The 18,042-nt window shown below is 33.8% G+C and overlaps 1 protein-coding gene across 1 annotated transcript in view; it reads right to left on the reverse strand.

Annotated features, from left to right (window-relative positions):
- TRHDE (thyrotropin releasing hormone degrading enzyme) overlaps positions 1 to 18,042 on the reverse strand; it is a 395,717-nt gene that overhangs the window by 87,442 nt on the left and 290,233 nt on the right. The window contains exons 8-10 of the mRNA XM_058742021.1: positions 10,287 to 10,352; positions 9,456 to 9,643; positions 4,239 to 4,327 (exon numbers count right to left, since the gene is read on the reverse strand). Coding sequence (XP_058598004.1) covers positions 4,239 to 4,327; positions 9,456 to 9,643; positions 10,287 to 10,352 — 343 coding nt within the window. The remainder of the gene's footprint in view (positions 1 to 4,238; positions 4,328 to 9,455; positions 9,644 to 10,286; positions 10,353 to 18,042) is intronic.

Below are 18,042 nucleotides of genomic sequence, written 5' to 3' on the forward strand. Positions count from 1 at the left end.
AAGAGCAAATTTGATCATTAACATCTAAAAAGTCATTACTTTTTGAAGAAATTACAATATTAAAGAAACAAGTTTAAAAAATAATCAAATTTAATACATGAATACATAATTCAGGTTTTAACAATTCTGAAACAATTATGGATTCCTATGATATGAAATCTGTTTTATAAAGTTATCTCTTGTTCACATTTTGGATCGGAATTTAATCTCATGTGATACGCTTGGCTCTAAATGGGTAATGGGTATTAGGAGGGCACATGTTTTGACAAGCACTGGGTATTGTATATAACTCATGAATCACTACATTCTACTCCTGAAACTAATATTACACTATATGTTAACTAATTGGAATTTAAATAAAAACTTGAAACTACAAAAAATTAAAAATTTTTAAAAATAAACTTATTGAATAAGTTATAAGTAAATAAGCTTATTGAATAAACAACTTATAGGGAGAAGAGAGACAAATTAAAATAGGAAAACAATCCCTACACCTTTTATGTCATCTGATAAGAATAAAAAAGGCAGCATCTATTGTTTTTATGTATGCTATTATTAAATTGATAACTAAAACCTGAAGGTTATTACTGTTCATGAATATCTTTATGCCTTTCTTATAAATGAAATCTTTGGAGAAATGATTCCCTGAAAGATTTTGTAATAGATTTTTAAATGTCTTTTTCATTCTAGTTAATTATATCTTTAAAATGTTCTTCAAATTAACTAATGGCAAGCAATGAATTTTAAAGAGATCTTTCCCAATGGCCTAATGAGGTGTGTATGGTATGTGATGAGTACCAAAATAAAAAGTATGGAAATTATATTTGAATGTTAGTAATAACAATCTAGAATTATATTTAGAATGTATCCAAAATGGCACAAAATTTAGATTATATCAAGGCACAGAGTAGTTGAAATTTTATAGTATTCTGTTTTTATATTCTATACGTTCAGAATAAAAAGAGGAAGATTAAGCTTTTCTACTCAGTTTTGGCTGGTTACAGAAAAATCAGAATTTAAATCTAAGAAAAAGTCAGCCAAAGTAACAAGGGTATTAGTGTAAAACAAACTCAGGTATAGCAAAACATACTGTCTTTTTCACTGGACTTGTGTGAGAATCGAATTAGAAAATACTCTGTAGAACCTATAAAGAACCATGTGTGTGAACACAAAGGCAATGTGTTGAGGATTTGGCACATCAGCTAAGCAATCTAGGTGTTTTAAAATCCTGTGTGTGTGTGTGTGTGTGTGTGTGTGTGTGTGTATGTGTGTGTAGTTTAGAGGCAATAATTTAGAAAAGAAAACGAAGGTCCTAAGACAATTTGGGTAAATTATTTCTCAAGCCTTAACTTCCTCATATAAAATGGGGATAAAAATAACTCATTCTAAAGGCTTGCGAATCTTATATAAACCAATGATTAAGGCAAACACTACATCATTATACTATTTTTAATATTTACTTGTAATTTCAGAATCAATTTCCCTTTTATTTTGAATCTTTTCTAACATTTGGCATTAAATTTATTTCCTTCCATTACATATTAATTGTCAATCCATATCCAAGGTGCTACATTTATAAATGTCTATATTCTCAGTATTTCAACATTAAAATCAAAAGACATAAATCCTTTACCTGCTTTCAATTATTTAAAAAATTGGTTTTAAAACTATTCTTAGGCTAAAATGAACTATGCCTTAACTTGGAATCAATTAGGTAATCATCTAAAGGGTTTAAAAAATTGAGGTGTCAAGAATATATATGTTTCAAATCAAATTTATACGTTAATTATTTACCAATGACTGTGCCTTAGTACCTCCTGAGATCAAATCTATGTTACTGACAATGAAAAATATTAAAACATTGATCTTATTGTTATAATTAAAGGGTGGACTTTTAAGATGCATTTTGATAAGAATTGACCAAAATAGTTTTTTAGTGTTTTTATGGAAAAACATTATTATTGATACTAGTTGACTATATTTTGAAAAACAAAAGAGAGAAGTCATAACATATAAAAGGACACAAGAGTTAACAATCTGCCCCCCCCCAATTTGTACATTGTGTCAGTTTTTATTTGTCATCAGAATAAAGGACTTTAAGACAAAACCAAATATAGTCAGAATGAGACTCAACAGGGAAAACAGAATGGTTGTTTTTCTTTTAGGTCCTGCTTCGAAGCTTCTTCCAGATTTATGGATTTATAAAGTTTTCAAGGAACATTTACTTGGGATGGGCATTCCCCACAAAGGCGTGAGCATTTCAATTGGGACAATGTTTCATCAACCTGAAGATTCTGCTGTGATTTAATGAAAACTGACACATTAAACTCTGTAGGTTGCATACTGTACAACTTTGGGGAGAGGAAGTGTGCCATCAATATGAGAGTCAATGTAAATATCATCTCCCAGAGTTATGCACTGCGCATACTATATAGTGTGTGTAACAGCCATGTGGATTAATATAGGTGACATTTTAGGCAAATGTACAATTTGAAACATCATGTTATTATTATTCCTGATTAATAATGAAAGACTATAAGTGGAAACAACTTCTCAAATACACCTGTGGTTATTAGTCAAGAAAAGCTGTGACCCTATTCTGGGTACTCTGTATGAAACCAGAGGTTATCATGAATGACGGCATGCAAATAACTGGGGAGTTAGGGGAAATGGACCTTTGAGGAAGTATCCAAGAAGAATCAGACTTGCCCTGAATCCCAACACTGCCTAAAAGTTTTGGTCTGATCCTGACATTTGATCAGTATCTCTGCACTCTTCCAATTGTCCCATTTCCATTGGACCTTCCAATGAGAAATGTTTTACTTGGTTTCTGAAAACTGTTCTATTTCATGTCCCTAGCAATCCTATGTAGGGATGACTTTATTCTAACAGTTAAATTGTTAGGTTAATGACTCACTGTTTTCACTCATCATTTCATCACAAATTATGTAGATAGATAAAACAATCACATGAAAGTAAAAAAGAAGTAAAATGATAAATAATATAGTGTGAATTCAAAATCATGGTATGAATGCTAAGTCTAAGAAATGAGAATAGAATAGAATAAGCAATTTAAAAGTAGAAACACCAAATTTTAAAGTAAGCATTTCAATTCATCACTATATTACTTATGAATCTTTTATACATGATATATATAAATAAAAACACATTATTATAATATGTGATTATGTGTTAAAATATAATAGCACGAAAATTTGAATAAAAATTCAACTGGAAATACAAGGATTTACATTTCTGGTAAGTAGATTAGATTTTGCTGTAAGAACTTTTTCTTGTATATATGGATTTTGAGCACTCACATCTCCCTTATAATAGCAAGACTTAGGGGGCAGAAACAATGTTTACTTTTTATTTATTTATGTATTTATTTATACCTCACTTATTGCAAAAAAAAAAAATTTGTGGCTCCTTATACAGTGGTTATGAAATCAATTAGCAGAACACAAAGAAATATGAAAAACAAAGTGTGGACATACTTGACCATTTAAATCTAAATGAAATGTTGCATAAAAGATAATAATTGCCTTTTTTATTCAATTCAATAGAAAACAGAAATTAAAGAGACCTGTTTCACATCTAGCATGAAAGATTTAGATTGGATTCAAGAAATAGCTTTTTGGCAGTGAATTGAAATAGGTTACTATCTTATTTGAAGATATTTAGAAACAGAATAGAATCTCATCTTTCTCTGCTCTTTGAGAGTTAACCCTAGTTTAGGGGACACTTTGATGACCTATCAAGGCCCCTCCTCTCTGTCCCTATAATTATCTGATTTTATGGAGTATATCACCTTGCCCATTCTTTAAAGAGCCAGTAAAGACAAGATAGCAGAAAAATGGAATTTAAAATGTGTCTTGTGTTCCATTATTTGGTATACTATTCTATTGGGAGTTATGATTCTAATGTAATTACATTTGGGATTATAAAATAATACAGTTTAAGGCAGCCAAAATTAGTACTACAAATGCTTGGTTTAAAATTTTCTCTTTACTTTGAATGACATAAATAAATTTAATAATTATATAGGCAGATTAAAATTAGACTATGTACAAACTATACTATATTATACTTAATTTTATAGAGGTAATTATCATTCTTCTATATTTTCTTTTTAATTTGTCTTTATTCACATTTTTACAACAGCTGAAACCAGAGGTTAAGTTGCTAAACAATTATCTGAAACCAAATAGTTCCTGAGGAGAAAAAATATATTTTACCTGTTTTGTTAGACACCCAAATAATTGCTTCTGAAGACACATGGCTTCTATTTCCTACCACAATAGTTAATGGAATCTGCCACAAGTAACTGCAAAATAAAATAGAAACTTTAAGAATAAAAAAAGGTTATAACAAATAAACAAACAACATTTGCTATGCACCTTCTGCATGATTTTTATTACTCTTTAGGGGCACTAAAAAAAATTCCCCAGTCACAAAACTAAGGAAGATGAATTCACTTCTTCAAAGCCATTACACAGACTTAGCCTGTAAGTGTTTGAATTTCAATACAGAAGGGGGACTTTCAACAAAACAATTTATCTTGCAAACAAAACAAAACAAAACAAAATGATTTGCATTTTGCATTAGGAATAAAAAGTAGCTAAATCAATAAATCAGAGCCATAACACATTGGTTAAAATCTCAAAACAACTCTTTTCCTTTCATTTCTATATTAAATTAGTACACATTTCAGTGGCTTCATGCATTTACATTTCAACATTATCTTTATTTATTCAGATAACTATCCTAAAAAGTACTATTATTACATTTTACAGAAAGGTTAATTAATACAGCACACTTAAAGTTGCTCAGCAAAGTAGGAATGAAAAAAGAAACTAATCAGATGTCCCTAAAATCTAGATCAATACAAAGAACACATAGGACACACTTAATGTTCTGTTTTGTGAAATGAAATTTCCAAATTGATGTATAAAATCATCAACCAATGTGCAGGGTTCAGTCATGAGTCTCAGCGATTAAGGGAAGAATTTCCTAGGATTTGATGTTTTATGGGAAAAAAATTGAAGCCTATTCTTGTACATGAAGTAGTATCAATTTAATCTCAAGTGACTAGCCAGAGATAAGCTGGATGGTCTTAAAATAAGTTCAGTGTTGACCTACCATTGCACCATTAAGAACAGGGGTAGCCAATAATATCTAGTATGTGAAAAATATTTGTGATTTTATGGAAAAGATACTATATGAGCTCTGTAATTTAGAGAGTGGACAGAGAATTGAGAATTTTCAGGAACCATATCCAGGGTTATATAATTTAAAAATATAATGAATATGTTTTGGGGGGGATGGGAAAAGAGGGCATCTCCTCTCATTCTGTCGCATGGAATTTGATTATGTTATAATTTCATGTTTCCCACTTACAATAAACAGAATTCAGTAATACTAAAAAAATATAAATGGAAGATTGGCAGAAATTCACAATTTTATACGAATTGCCATCTATAATATGAAAAGTTAAAATAATATGTTTAAAATTCTAAATTTTAAAAGTATATGCTGTATGTAGCCAGAGAAACATTTTTGAGTGCCAACTATATGGAGACACTATGTTGTACTACAATGGAATCTACACAGTTGGTCAGGAAATAAACACACCTATAGTAGCCAAAAGTATTGTTTTCAAAGTACAAGTAAATGAACACAACCCATGTAAGCTCTTTATCAAATACCTCCAAGGTCATAATATAATACTAAGAATATGACAAATATTTAATAACGGTATTACTGTGAGAAAGACAAAGAGAATTGATATTTATTTATTTAACAGCAGATCTTTAAAAATAATAACTCTTTTGTGATTAATCAAAAGCATTAGTTAAGAGAGAATAGTGCTTGATTGTGCATCTGGTTCTCAAAGTAAACTATGAGCTCATATTTGTGTACCAAAGATTTTTAAAAAGCCTAGAAATGGAAGGCATTCCATAAATTGCTGTTGAATTGGATCACATGGGATTAGACCAAAGTAAAATAAAAGGGGCCAAATCATTCTATGGGCAAGACAGAGATTAACTTTATGAACTTGACTTTTTGGTATGCATCTTCCACATGGAGTCAACTAAATTGTGAAGCCAAATAAGTATCAGTTAAAGGGCAAGAAATATGTAAAACTGAAGATGTTTAAAAATCCTCAAGGATACATATATCTTTTTTAATCATGATCATGGAATGTGAATGAAACACTATTTTCCCTTATATAAAAAAATATAATTCTGCATCTAGTTAGACTCTATTCTTCTAAATAGTGAAGCTAGAAATTATAATAAAATTTCTATGGCATGCTTCAATATTTGAATTTCAGCAAAATTCTCTAAAGTACAGAAAAAGAGATTCATGCCAATACCCACATGTTGTTTACAGTCAATGGCACATACATATAGGAAACTTCCTAAACGGCACATAGCTGTTCAAATGCAAAAGAGTTAACTATAAGGTATTCGGATACAAACATTCGGGCATTTTGTAAAACTTTTGAAACAGTCTTCTATATTTTTTCTAAGAATGCTTTTGCCTTCTGTGTGTCTGCATGTATGTACGATTGTGTATGCACACAGTGAAAATCTATATATTGTCACAGAAACAAAATAAAAATTACAAAATACCAAGCATATCTAAAATTTGTATTCATTTCTGAACTGCTATCCAATGAATCCTATGTGTTATTTTTCATAACTTTCCAAACAACACATATTTGATCTTTTCACAAATTTCATTTCAAAAATCAAAGAAAGTGTGGCAATTAGGTTGCTTTATGGTTATAACTTAAAAGGGTGGAAGACACTAAACACTGTTGAGTGAAGTGTGGTGTGGTATAAAGGAAATCTCACCCTACAGTAGGTTATGTTTGAAAAAAGACTAGAAAAAAGAATTTGTGAAATTAGATTGTGTCCCAGCCACCTAAGTTTTCATTTTAGCCATCTCGTTTTAAGCAGAAAAATAACAAAAACAAAAACATACACAAAATGCATTTCAATAGACCTCAAAGATATTTTTTCTTTAATATTCCCTGGGACTATCTCTCTTCATAGTTCACATTTTTTTAATGAAACAATATTTATCCTAATAACCACATTAAGGTAGACAATAATAGGTACTTATTTTAGTGTGAGAAATCTTTTTTAAAAAATGGTACCAATATTAGGAAAGCATTAATGTAGACACCATACACCCTTGAGAGAGTGCTGTCATTGGGTCAATAGCAAAAGAAAATACTAGTGTGGAGGTAAATATAATTCTCTGTAGCACGGGACTCTGAGAAGCTCCATAAGTATATGAGGAGATATTACTTAAGGTTGCAATATATTTACTTCATAAAGAAAAAAATAAACCACACAAATTCAGAATTTCCAAAGTGCATAAATTCTAGCAAATATTTAATTCACTTTTATATGTCATCAAACTTTATGCAATAATTAGTGACGTAAAGATCTTTCTGTGCTACAAATATAATTATTATTACACTAAAAATGTTTTGGGAATGTTGTAGTGATGTTCTAGTATGCTTTAAAAAATTCAAGACAAACAATTGAGTATACTGGCTCAGAAAATGTCCGCAATTTATGGGGTTTCTTGTATCGTGGGCACTGTATTTTACTGGATCAACAGCTTGCATTGTTTAATAAAGATGTAGATAGGCTATATACAAAAGACAGATAGAATTGGTTTTGAAGCTCTGACCACAGGTTAGAGTGAATAAAATGATCAATAATATACAATTGAATACAAAATTTTTAACTGCAAGCTCTGTTATTTCAAAATAGATAGAAAATAATTTTCAAGATTAAAGGGACTCCATGTATTATCTTACTCTTAATATTTTACATGCCAAGTTCTCAGGGTTCAAAATTATCCATATGATTTTATAACTCTAGCAAAAGCAAGGCTCTATAGAGCTGATGTACTTATACAGCCTGGGAGAAATTCTTCCTTTAAAGAGTCAGACCCATAGCTGATACATCTGATGCATGTTATAGGCTGACAGAGTATTTTTGTTCAAAATTTGTTCTGTCATTTGCGGGTCCTTTATGTTTTTCTGCATCAGTGATGTTTGTGTCAGACTGATCATTCTCAAAGGCATGGCCTAAATCTCTCTAACTTTGCCACAGTCAAGTAGTTTTTATGTACTTCCTGGCAAGGCCAGGGTTGATGCCTAAGCAGGTTTAGCCCAGGGCCAGAGAGGGTGGAGGACGGACCAAAAGCAGCATTTGGCAGCTGGGCGGGATCCGGCTGAGTAAAGAGGCGTTGACAGAGTCAGACCCTGACAGTGTGGCAGGGTACTACTGTACTGAAACAGTTGGGCTGCAAGGGCAGTTTGGTGAAGGCCAAAATATATGCCGACCAGGACATTTAAGACCATGCCTTCCTGAGTGACATTCCACATTTAGTCACCAGAAAACATTCATGAATTTCTTTTTCACTCCTACGTATAGCCCATCTTGGAACTAACCTGCCTGGGAATGATTTCTATTCCTTTTGGAAATTAAAACAAAAACAAAAACAAAAAATAATTCATGCCTCACACCTCTTAGGTATTGGTGGATGGTAAAGTCAGGGTTCTAATATCCCAGGGTAATGGGAGTCAGAATGGCCAACCTCATCCAAGCACTTCACTTCATTTATTAATTTTAAACCCCATCCCTTCTGTCTCCCCCCCTTCAATCTTGTCTCAGGGCACCTTTTAAAAAATGAAATGAACTGATTTAAGTTCTATTATCTTTCCTTGGCTTAGCTTTTAATAAGACACAAAACAATACGAAAATACAAAGTAGAAGAGGAAGAAGAACTGTGTGCTGTTTTCAGTAATTAAATAAGCATTTGAAAAGAAAGTTTAACAACAAATAAAAATTCTATGTATGTTGTGTGTTCAGTGGTTTCAAACACTGAAAATGAGGGAAGAGAACATATTTAGATGCTAAGTAGCATTGATACTTAGACCACTTAAAAATGGATCTAGTTTGAGTTCCTTTGGCTCAGACACTAGTTAGTCTGGTTGTGGTTTTTAGTTTGTTTTAATTAGTCTTTCTGGATAGTTTCTATTCTCATCTATTTTATAAATCTCAGTTTGCTCCATTCCATTTAATTGACTTCGATGCATCTTAACTTTCTTGAATTTAATTCAACAAACATTTACAGGGAAAAGTAAGAAATCACATATCTTTCTAAATCACCATGATAATTTAAACTCTGTCTTCTTAAACAAAATAATTTTGGTATGCTGTCATTTTGATGGTTAAAATATCTGGAAATGAGAGTAAAAGAGGAATCAAAATGAAAACCCCATATGTAAATAAAGAAATGAAAACTATATTTCACTTACATTTTATAATTGTGGTAAGCATTTCTTTTTAAAATGTTAAAAAACCCACAGTGAAACATACTAATAAAAGCAATTGTTTTTTTCATGTAAAGGAGTGTTGTACCTGGTATTCTGAAGTTCAAGTGCTTTAGTTTTAGCACGGATGTCATAAATAAAATGTTGTTGGGTAATTATTATTCTATTTTCTGCTGTTGTATTTCCCAAGATGGTGATAACAGGATAACCCATCTGGAGTGTCCACTGATCCATTACTTCTTGTATATTTACATATTTTCCATTCCTTTTTAAAGCCTTTATAACCAAAATTGCATAAATTAGTTTTATAAACATGAATTATAAACATAATTAACAGTGAGCCATTTTTATTTTTACCTTTATGATTTACTTAAGTTTGAAAACATGTAAAATCAGTGAAGCTAATATAATGTGTTAGTAAAGTTAATCTTCTTGCCTTGAGTTAAGCTTTATACATACAGATAAACGAAAGCTTTATTAACATTAAAGTTTTTACTTAATGGAAAACAAAACATAGTTTATTGTTAAAACAAGTACTTGCAGCATCATTAAGTATCCCAAATATGTCTAGCATCAAACTTAAATATTTGTTATTCACCTATAGAAAAAAAACTACTTTAACATCAATATTTCTCTCAAACATAAGGGCCTGACACCATATTAGTGTTGTATTTCAGAAGTACTGTCTTGCTGGAAAGTAGGCAAGGTACTTTTTACTACCATTTATGGTTTAAGTAATTTTAAATCCCATTATTTTTATAATATAATGTATCAAAATTAAAATGATAAAGCAATATGGGGAAAATGGAAATATAAAAAGTAAAACAACTGTCAGTGCCAATAAAAATTATGAATGGTTTATAAACTCAATTCAAATATTCAAGAAGAGGTTTTGGTATTTGAGCTTCCTATACTTTACCTCTGATAGTGTATTCCAGAGATCATTTCTGGCTGCATTGCCATACTTATGAATGGTTAAATAATCCTACAAAGAATATAAAATTGTAATTACAATTCGAAGGCTGAGCAATTTCCCGTAAACACGCTTATTTCTCAATTCAATTAACCATTTCTATTTGTTAGAATTGCATTAGTACAAAGGCAAAGAGAAAGGCATGGGAAATGATGAAGAATCCCATTTTAAAATATCCCAAAGAGATTTAACTATAACATATCTCTGGATCAAGTCACCAAACAATACTGCCATCTTAAAAATTATCTTCATAGCCATAATCACTTCTTATGGATTCCCAGGGTCAAAGGCCTTTCTCTAATCTACCAAATAAACCTCGGGCAATTTTAAAGAAACTATCTCTGCATTGAAATATTTAGAAGACACTTCCCCATCAGGACTTCCTGTTGAAATGTTGGGGGGGAAAAAAAAAGAACTGTCTTATGGAAAAGAAAAAATAACAGCAGAAGCCTGACTGATATACGCTGATGTGAAGACAAGTTGCTTTGCTGAAAGAGTGAGTGATGACCGTCTCCAAAACACGTCCAGCTCCCTAGTCTCTCTGCAAAGGGCAGGCTGTCTCATACAAAAAAATGATACACACTTATTTCCATGAGTTTGAAACATATATTAATATTTAATAAGAAATAGTCAATCCCACACTTAATATTTTTGAGCGTAGGACTTCTCATTTCCCAGTTTCCATCATTAGTAGTTAAATCTACACATTTTCTATCTACTTCATGCCTGTTCCCTTCTACGAAGCATGGTTTATGTCACTCTGAATACGTTATTTAGTTATGACTAACTGGCATTATTCTTTTCCTGAATCCAAAGCAGCAAAAATGAATAGAAAATAGTATTTTATATTATAAAACAGAGGGGCCCTGCCATTAGAAATTCCATCATCTCTACAACATGTAGGTAGTAGACAAAATCCTAATTTACATCACAGTACTGAAAATGAGAAAAAAGAACTTGCTGACTCTTTTCAGTACTTTACATAGAGTGGAATACTTTGGGGATAATTAAACTTGGGGAAGAAATTTTTCTGAAATACAAATCGTAGCACCTGTGACAGATTCAGCTTTGTTGGCAACTCACAGCACAGCAAATGGCAACTCCCACTTAATCAGACTCTAAAGATGCAGTGCCCAACACGAACTTAGCAACCACAAATCCATCACCGTCATCAGGTGTTATGAATAACTTTACTGAAAAAAATGCAACCCTGAATAACCAATCTGAATTCCACTTTGGCTTTGAATATGCCATATGAGTCATTTTCCATTAGAACTCAGGGACCAGAATTTAAATAAATTATTTGAGATTTAACTGTCACAATTATCTTTTACGCTTTTTTAGTACTTAAATGAATAAATTTTGGAACGATGGGAATTATGAAACATAAATTTGAGTTTTATTTTAGTGATGCAATAATAAAATGTATCAAAATAGAACTATTTATTTCTTGGATTTGGCTTATGGATAGTGTTGTTAGGATAATCCCAAAGAGGAAACAAAGGAATACTCCATGGATCTCGAAAGGTCTAATACATAACTACAAGAATCTCTTCACAGACAGGCCAACTGTTCATATTATGAGTTGACCTTGACCCAATAGTGATCCTCAACTCAAGTTCTTGGTTCCCTTCCCAATTCAGAAGAAAGCTCAAATTTACATTTCAAGCAGGCTAAAATGGCAATTATCCAGGCTTAGGAAGCAGCTCTGACTTGCTTGCCTCAGAATTCAGGGCAGAAAGCATCTTGTTGGATTCTCAGCAGTTCCAATCTTCAGGTGTTACTGGAATGCTACATATGTCAACTCTTTTTTCCAAAAAAATAGAAAACCCCAAGTGTTTTCCTTAGTTGTTTTAACCTTCCTCTTGCATGAAAATAGTCATATTTTAAATTAAGGAAATTTTGTTTTGTCCTTGTCAAATTACAAAGAAAATTACAGAATCGTAAACGTGGTTGTTGTTTTTGTTTTGTTCTTGGTTTTTTTTTTGATGATCAATCATTTCTTTATCAATTCATTCCACAAAACATAAGGTGTACTTCTCAAATGCTGGTAGCTTTCATGTGCTGGGGAAACAGTAGTGGAGAAAAGGCTACTGAATACAATGGCAGATAGTCAGATGTGATTTGGGGAAGACAGTTTCTGTGACTGAAACTGTAGGAGTCTTGGTACAAAAACTACCTGACAAGATGAATTCAAACATTTGGTATGCAATTAAATAAGAAGATTTTAAGTTCCTTTCAAATCTACAAGTTGATGAATATGAAGATGGCTGGAGTTACAAATATGAAATGGAAATTGATGTTTATAGGTATGTGTATGAAAGTCAATCTGCAATAGGCTTGACATTATGATACAAAGTAGGAAAGGGTTTTAATATTAACTGTGAAAGGAACTGAGGGTTCTCAGAAATAGTAGAGTTGTTGAAAAGAACAAAGATAACTGCTAGAATATGCTTAGGGGACAAAACTGATTAAAAGGTAAAAGCCCATTTAGCAAAAGTATATTCTGATACATAAAGTGCAAGAATGGAAGTCTGACTATCTTTGTTCAAGTCCACACCCCAACACTCCCTAGCTACATGATTTGGCAAGTTGCTTAACCTCTCCGTGCCTATCTTCACACCTATAAAATGGGGATAATAGAAGCCCTTGTTTCATAGGGTGATTCTAGGAATAAATGTTTTAATATCTGTACAGAATTAGAAAAGAGTGTCTAGAATACAGTTAAGTACTCAGTAGAAATAAGCTGCCATAATCTTTGTAATCATTTCAGTCTACTGGCTGGAAACAGAGTAACTGAAGGAAAAGCATCACTGACGGTAATAACCAAAGAACAGAGCAATGAAAACAATAATATTTGCCTCCTTTTTATACTGCTGTGTGAATTGCTTTATATTTTATCTCATTCAATCCCATGACATTTATGGGGTAAATATCATCTTCATCATCTAATAAATCAGAACAGTGGAACTCAGAGACTCCAGCCCACGTCCAAACCCCATACCTGTGCACACAACTGCTGACCCAACCCAATATCTGCTAGATGCTCCACAGATGACTAAGAGCTTCTCAAAGCTGAACTCACTGTCCTCCCCCATATCAGCTCCTTTTGGCAGCCCTTCTCCAGTGACGACCCTTCTATCCACCTCAACCAAGTAATCTTCTTGGATGCCTCTCTCTCCATTTCCACCACATTCAAGTGATGATCCACGTCCCCACTATTCCCTCAAGGTTCCCCCTTCCTTCCTCCTATTTGACAGCCTCTCTGGATGACTAGCACTGCCACCGTTCCTGCTCTGTTCCCTTCATATCACATCTCTGCCATGCAGCCAGAATAGCTTTCACCAAATGCATACATGGAACCCTGCTACATTCAGAATATAGTCCAAACACCCTAATGGGACTTAAAAATATCCCTCGTGGTCTGGTCTCTCTGTACTTCTGAAATCCTACCTGTTACTTTGTTGCTCTCTGCCTCAACTTAGCTACTTCCTGCTTTCTGCAGATGCCTATTCATACTCTCTCCCTTTTCTAGGTCATTGCACAAGCCCTTCGCTATGTATGCTTTCTCTTTCGCCTACATCAAGTCAGCTCAATCTCTGGGACTCAGGCTTGATCCATTTTTCTCAGGAATCCTTTCTTGCCCATTCCCACCCCTTCCTAATTCTGAGTTAAGTACCCCTCTTACATTCTCACCCGTTGTACCATATAAGAACATCTATCACACTGTGTTCTAATTGCTTGTTCATTAGTTTGACTGCTCATGTACTCTGTAAACTCCATGAGAGTAAGGCCCCTGTTATTCCTGTCTACCACTGCTTAGCCAGCATCTATGTGCCCAGTTGGGGACCCAGCAAATGCTGACTATATTTGTGTGGTTCCTGACTTTCCTTATTCAATATGCCTCCCTGTGAACAACTGACAGTACTGTAAAGAGACATTTCTTATATCCATCAGGTTCCTCCAAAATGTCATATTTAAACACTAACATAGAACATAAGTTATTATTTCAGTGCATATTTGTCAGATATATAACTCGCATTGATAGATGGAATTGCATATGATGTCATCAAAAGACTGAACTATTGGGTATGAGACCATCTTTATTTTACTTTTTTTGCTAACAGGTGACATGATCCACAATCTGTCATGCACAAAAGCCAACGGGACTAATAAGTAAATAGGGAGAAAAGTAAAAGGTGAGCTGAAGAAGGAAATCACTATTATCTTTTAATATGTTTACATGGAATAATTGTGCACTCCTAGTAATGAGCCCTTTAGCACATGGAAACAGAGGACAAACTGCACAAAGGATTTATTCCTCAGGACACAGAAAGACAGTTTATTAAAAACCAAAGATATATGGACCGGTTTATATATGTTTAGCTGCAAATTACAAAAAAAAAAAAAATCCACCCTAGAATGACCTTTTTAATGACAAGATTTATTCTTTCCTATTATAAGAGAAGGTACCACAGCTGCAGCTCTTTTCCTCCAGAAATTGTTTGGCCCCACCTTTACCTGTGTTTTGCCTTCATCCTCAATTTTGCGGTTAGATTGTACAAGTAATCCCAACCATCACATTCAGACATGACATTGCACAGAGGAAACAGAATTTCTTCCTGAGAATCTCTTTTTAAGAATCAGGAAAACTTCTTGGGGTGCCTGACTGGCTCAGTCGCTTAAGCATCTGACTTCATGTCAGCTCAGGTCCCGATCTCACGATTTGTGAGTTTGAGCCCCACGTCGAATCCCTGCTTGGTATATTCTCCCTCTCTCTCTCTCTCTCTCTCTCTCTGTCTCTCTCTCTCTCTCCCTCCCCAACTCTCTCTCTCTCTCTCTCAAAATAAACAAAACCTTAAAAAATAAAATAAATAAAAATAATAATGAAAGCTTCCTCTCCGTTCCTGCATCAAACTCTCTGTGATTCCCATTTGTCAGAATCACATCCTGTGCTCTAGTGGAAATGTGCTAATGAAGCTTTAGGGGATATTGCTCTGGGACTGCACAAGGGAGGACCCAGTCCTGTGTTTTCTCCAATGAGATAAGAGAGGCAAGTCTGGGCCTCAGTGACACTGGGAAGTAGGAGCCCTTGTACTTGGAAGACTAGTCTGGGAAATGCCAGGTAAATTCAGGCATTGATTTTTCTGACTATGTGACAAGAGGGTTGAAGCAAGAGTTTGAAATACTGTTCCTTTCTATTAAGAATAATTGTACCTCAAAAATTTGTAGTGGGCATTTGTCATTCTTTGGGCTTTCCAGCATTTAAACACCACGTTTATATAGGGGCAATAACTCACCATGGAATCCTGCAGGAAGGTGAAGGCTCCACCTCCTACTGGCAGTGGAAGGGACAAAATAGTAAATACTCCCTTCCCCATGCTCCCTGGCAGCTAAAGGATGCACGTGTGCCCTAGCCTCAGGCAAGTAGATACTTCATCCCAGGACTGTGAATCCTGCAGGACCAATGCAAAGAAGCAGGAACAGTTGAAAGATGATCCCCTGGGATGGTGACACTGAGGGTCCAGAGGCAGCCATGCTAATGGTAGCAGCTGAACCAGCCATTCCCCTGGCAGGACCTTGGCGAGGTTTCTTAATTTGAGTCCCCTTAGTTCCTACCAAACATTTTGTAAGCCTGACGCTCCAGCCTTCCCAATGATTCCAAGGGCTACCCCACACCCTTCCAATAAATTCCTTTTTGCCTAACTTAGCCAGAGTTTGTCTCTGTGGCTTGAAACCCCAAACCCTGACTGATACAACACTAATGGGGGATATAATCAAAACAAATCCAAATATCTTAAATTTTCCTGGCAACCTCAGAAAGAAAAGTAGGAACTCTCTCATACAACTTAGGCAAAATGGAAAGCAAAGAACACCTGGTTTTATTGAATAAATCTTCTAGGCTTTCACTGTGTTATAAACAGTAGGTATGAAGGGAAGGAGGTAGATACTTAGGTTAAAAAAGAAAAAAAAAGAGGCGGACGAAAAGATTGGAGAAAAAGTATACAAGTTCCACAGACAAAAGTTCACAAGGGAGTAACAACAAAAAATAAAACTAAGCTAAACCATTGACTTAAACAAAGCTTCTAGAGTAGGAGCTTTTAACCTGAGAACCTAAACCTCAAAAATTAAATATTTGTAAGTCTGTGCATTATTAGAGTAGGGTGATTTCAAAGGGAGCCATGGGCAATAAGAAAGAAGATTAGGGGTGCCTGGGTGGCTTAGTCAGTTAAGTGTCTGACTTCAGCTCTGGTCATGATCTCACAGCTCGTGAGTTCAAGCCCTATGTCATTTTCTGTGCCGACAGCTCAGAGCCTGGAGCCTGCTTCAGATTCTGTATCTCCCTCTCTCTCTGCCCCTCCTCCAACTGTGGTCTGTCTCTCTGTCTCTGTCTCCATCTCTGTCTCTGTTTCTCTCTCAAAAATAAATAAACATTAGAAGAAAGAGAAAGAAAGAAAGAAAGAAAGAAAGAAAGAAAGAAAGAAAGAAAGAAAGAAAGAAAGAAAGAAAGAAAGGAAGATTAAAAGCTGCCAGATCATAGCAATGTCATACAAGGATTGGATAAAACCCATTTGAAGCCTGGGCCATGCACTTCAGAGGATGTTTCTACATTCCCTGACCTTGAGAAACAGTAGCAAAGACACCAAACCAGGGACAGATGACCAACTAACCCACAAGAAAGCTAGACTACAGATCAAAATATTATTTTGGTTCATAACTGAAAACTGGCTGGAGATTGTGATATTAAGTAAAAATGAGTAGCAAAGCCCTGGAAAAGCATTATATGCAAAATAAAAGAATGTTTACATATTATTCTAGTAGATAAGAACCAAGGATGAAAAGATATGAATAATTATTAAACCTTTATTATTAAATTATAACAAGTTTCTAAGAAGGAAACCCAGGAAAAAAGGAACCACCACAAACTTTTCAAGGTACAGGAATATCTGGCCACCAGACACAGTAAAAAACAAGAGGTATTTAGGAAAGAAAGTTATTTGAACAGGTAGAACAAAATGCCTGAAAATAACATATCACTGTTTACATGCCATTTTGATTTTGATTTGTTTAATGTGTGTTTCACCTAGATTTACTTTTTAGAAGTTACTTACTTAGATATAGGAGCATTCATATATTTTTCTAGGAACAAAAAGGCAATTTACATTATTTTAAAAATCCATATGATATAATATAATATAATATGTAATATATAATATAATATATAATATAATGTAATAATATAATATAATAATAATCCGTATAATTATGTAAAAGCAGTATACTTTTTTAAAGCATTGCAGAATGTACCAGAAAATCAGAAAATTTTAAATCAAAACAACTTGCTGGCACATAAAAGACTTGTTTGTTTGTTTGTCTTCAATTATAGACAATGGCATATTCTCACCTCAGTTTTCTTTTCACAGATCTCTTATTTAGTAATTACATATCATGCCATCAATGCCTCAACATGCAAGAGCATCACCAGAGGTGTAATATTGCCATTGCTGAATTCATACATTCCGGAACAAGCTGACAGGGTCCTACACCTGTTAGTGAAATAATGTGAATGTAAGTCTATAGGGGTGTGCTGGGGTACTGAAAAGTATCCCCACCTCTCACTTCTGCTGCTAGCTTGAAATATTATTGAGACACAAAATGAATCTATTGGTAAAACTGAAGTTTGTGAATTGCTTTTCCTGAA

Source organism: Neofelis nebulosa, chromosome 8, assembly GCF_028018385.1.
Source record: "Neofelis nebulosa isolate mNeoNeb1 chromosome 8, mNeoNeb1.pri, whole genome shotgun sequence".
Lineage (NCBI taxonomy): Eukaryota > Metazoa > Chordata > Mammalia > Carnivora > Felidae > Neofelis > Neofelis nebulosa.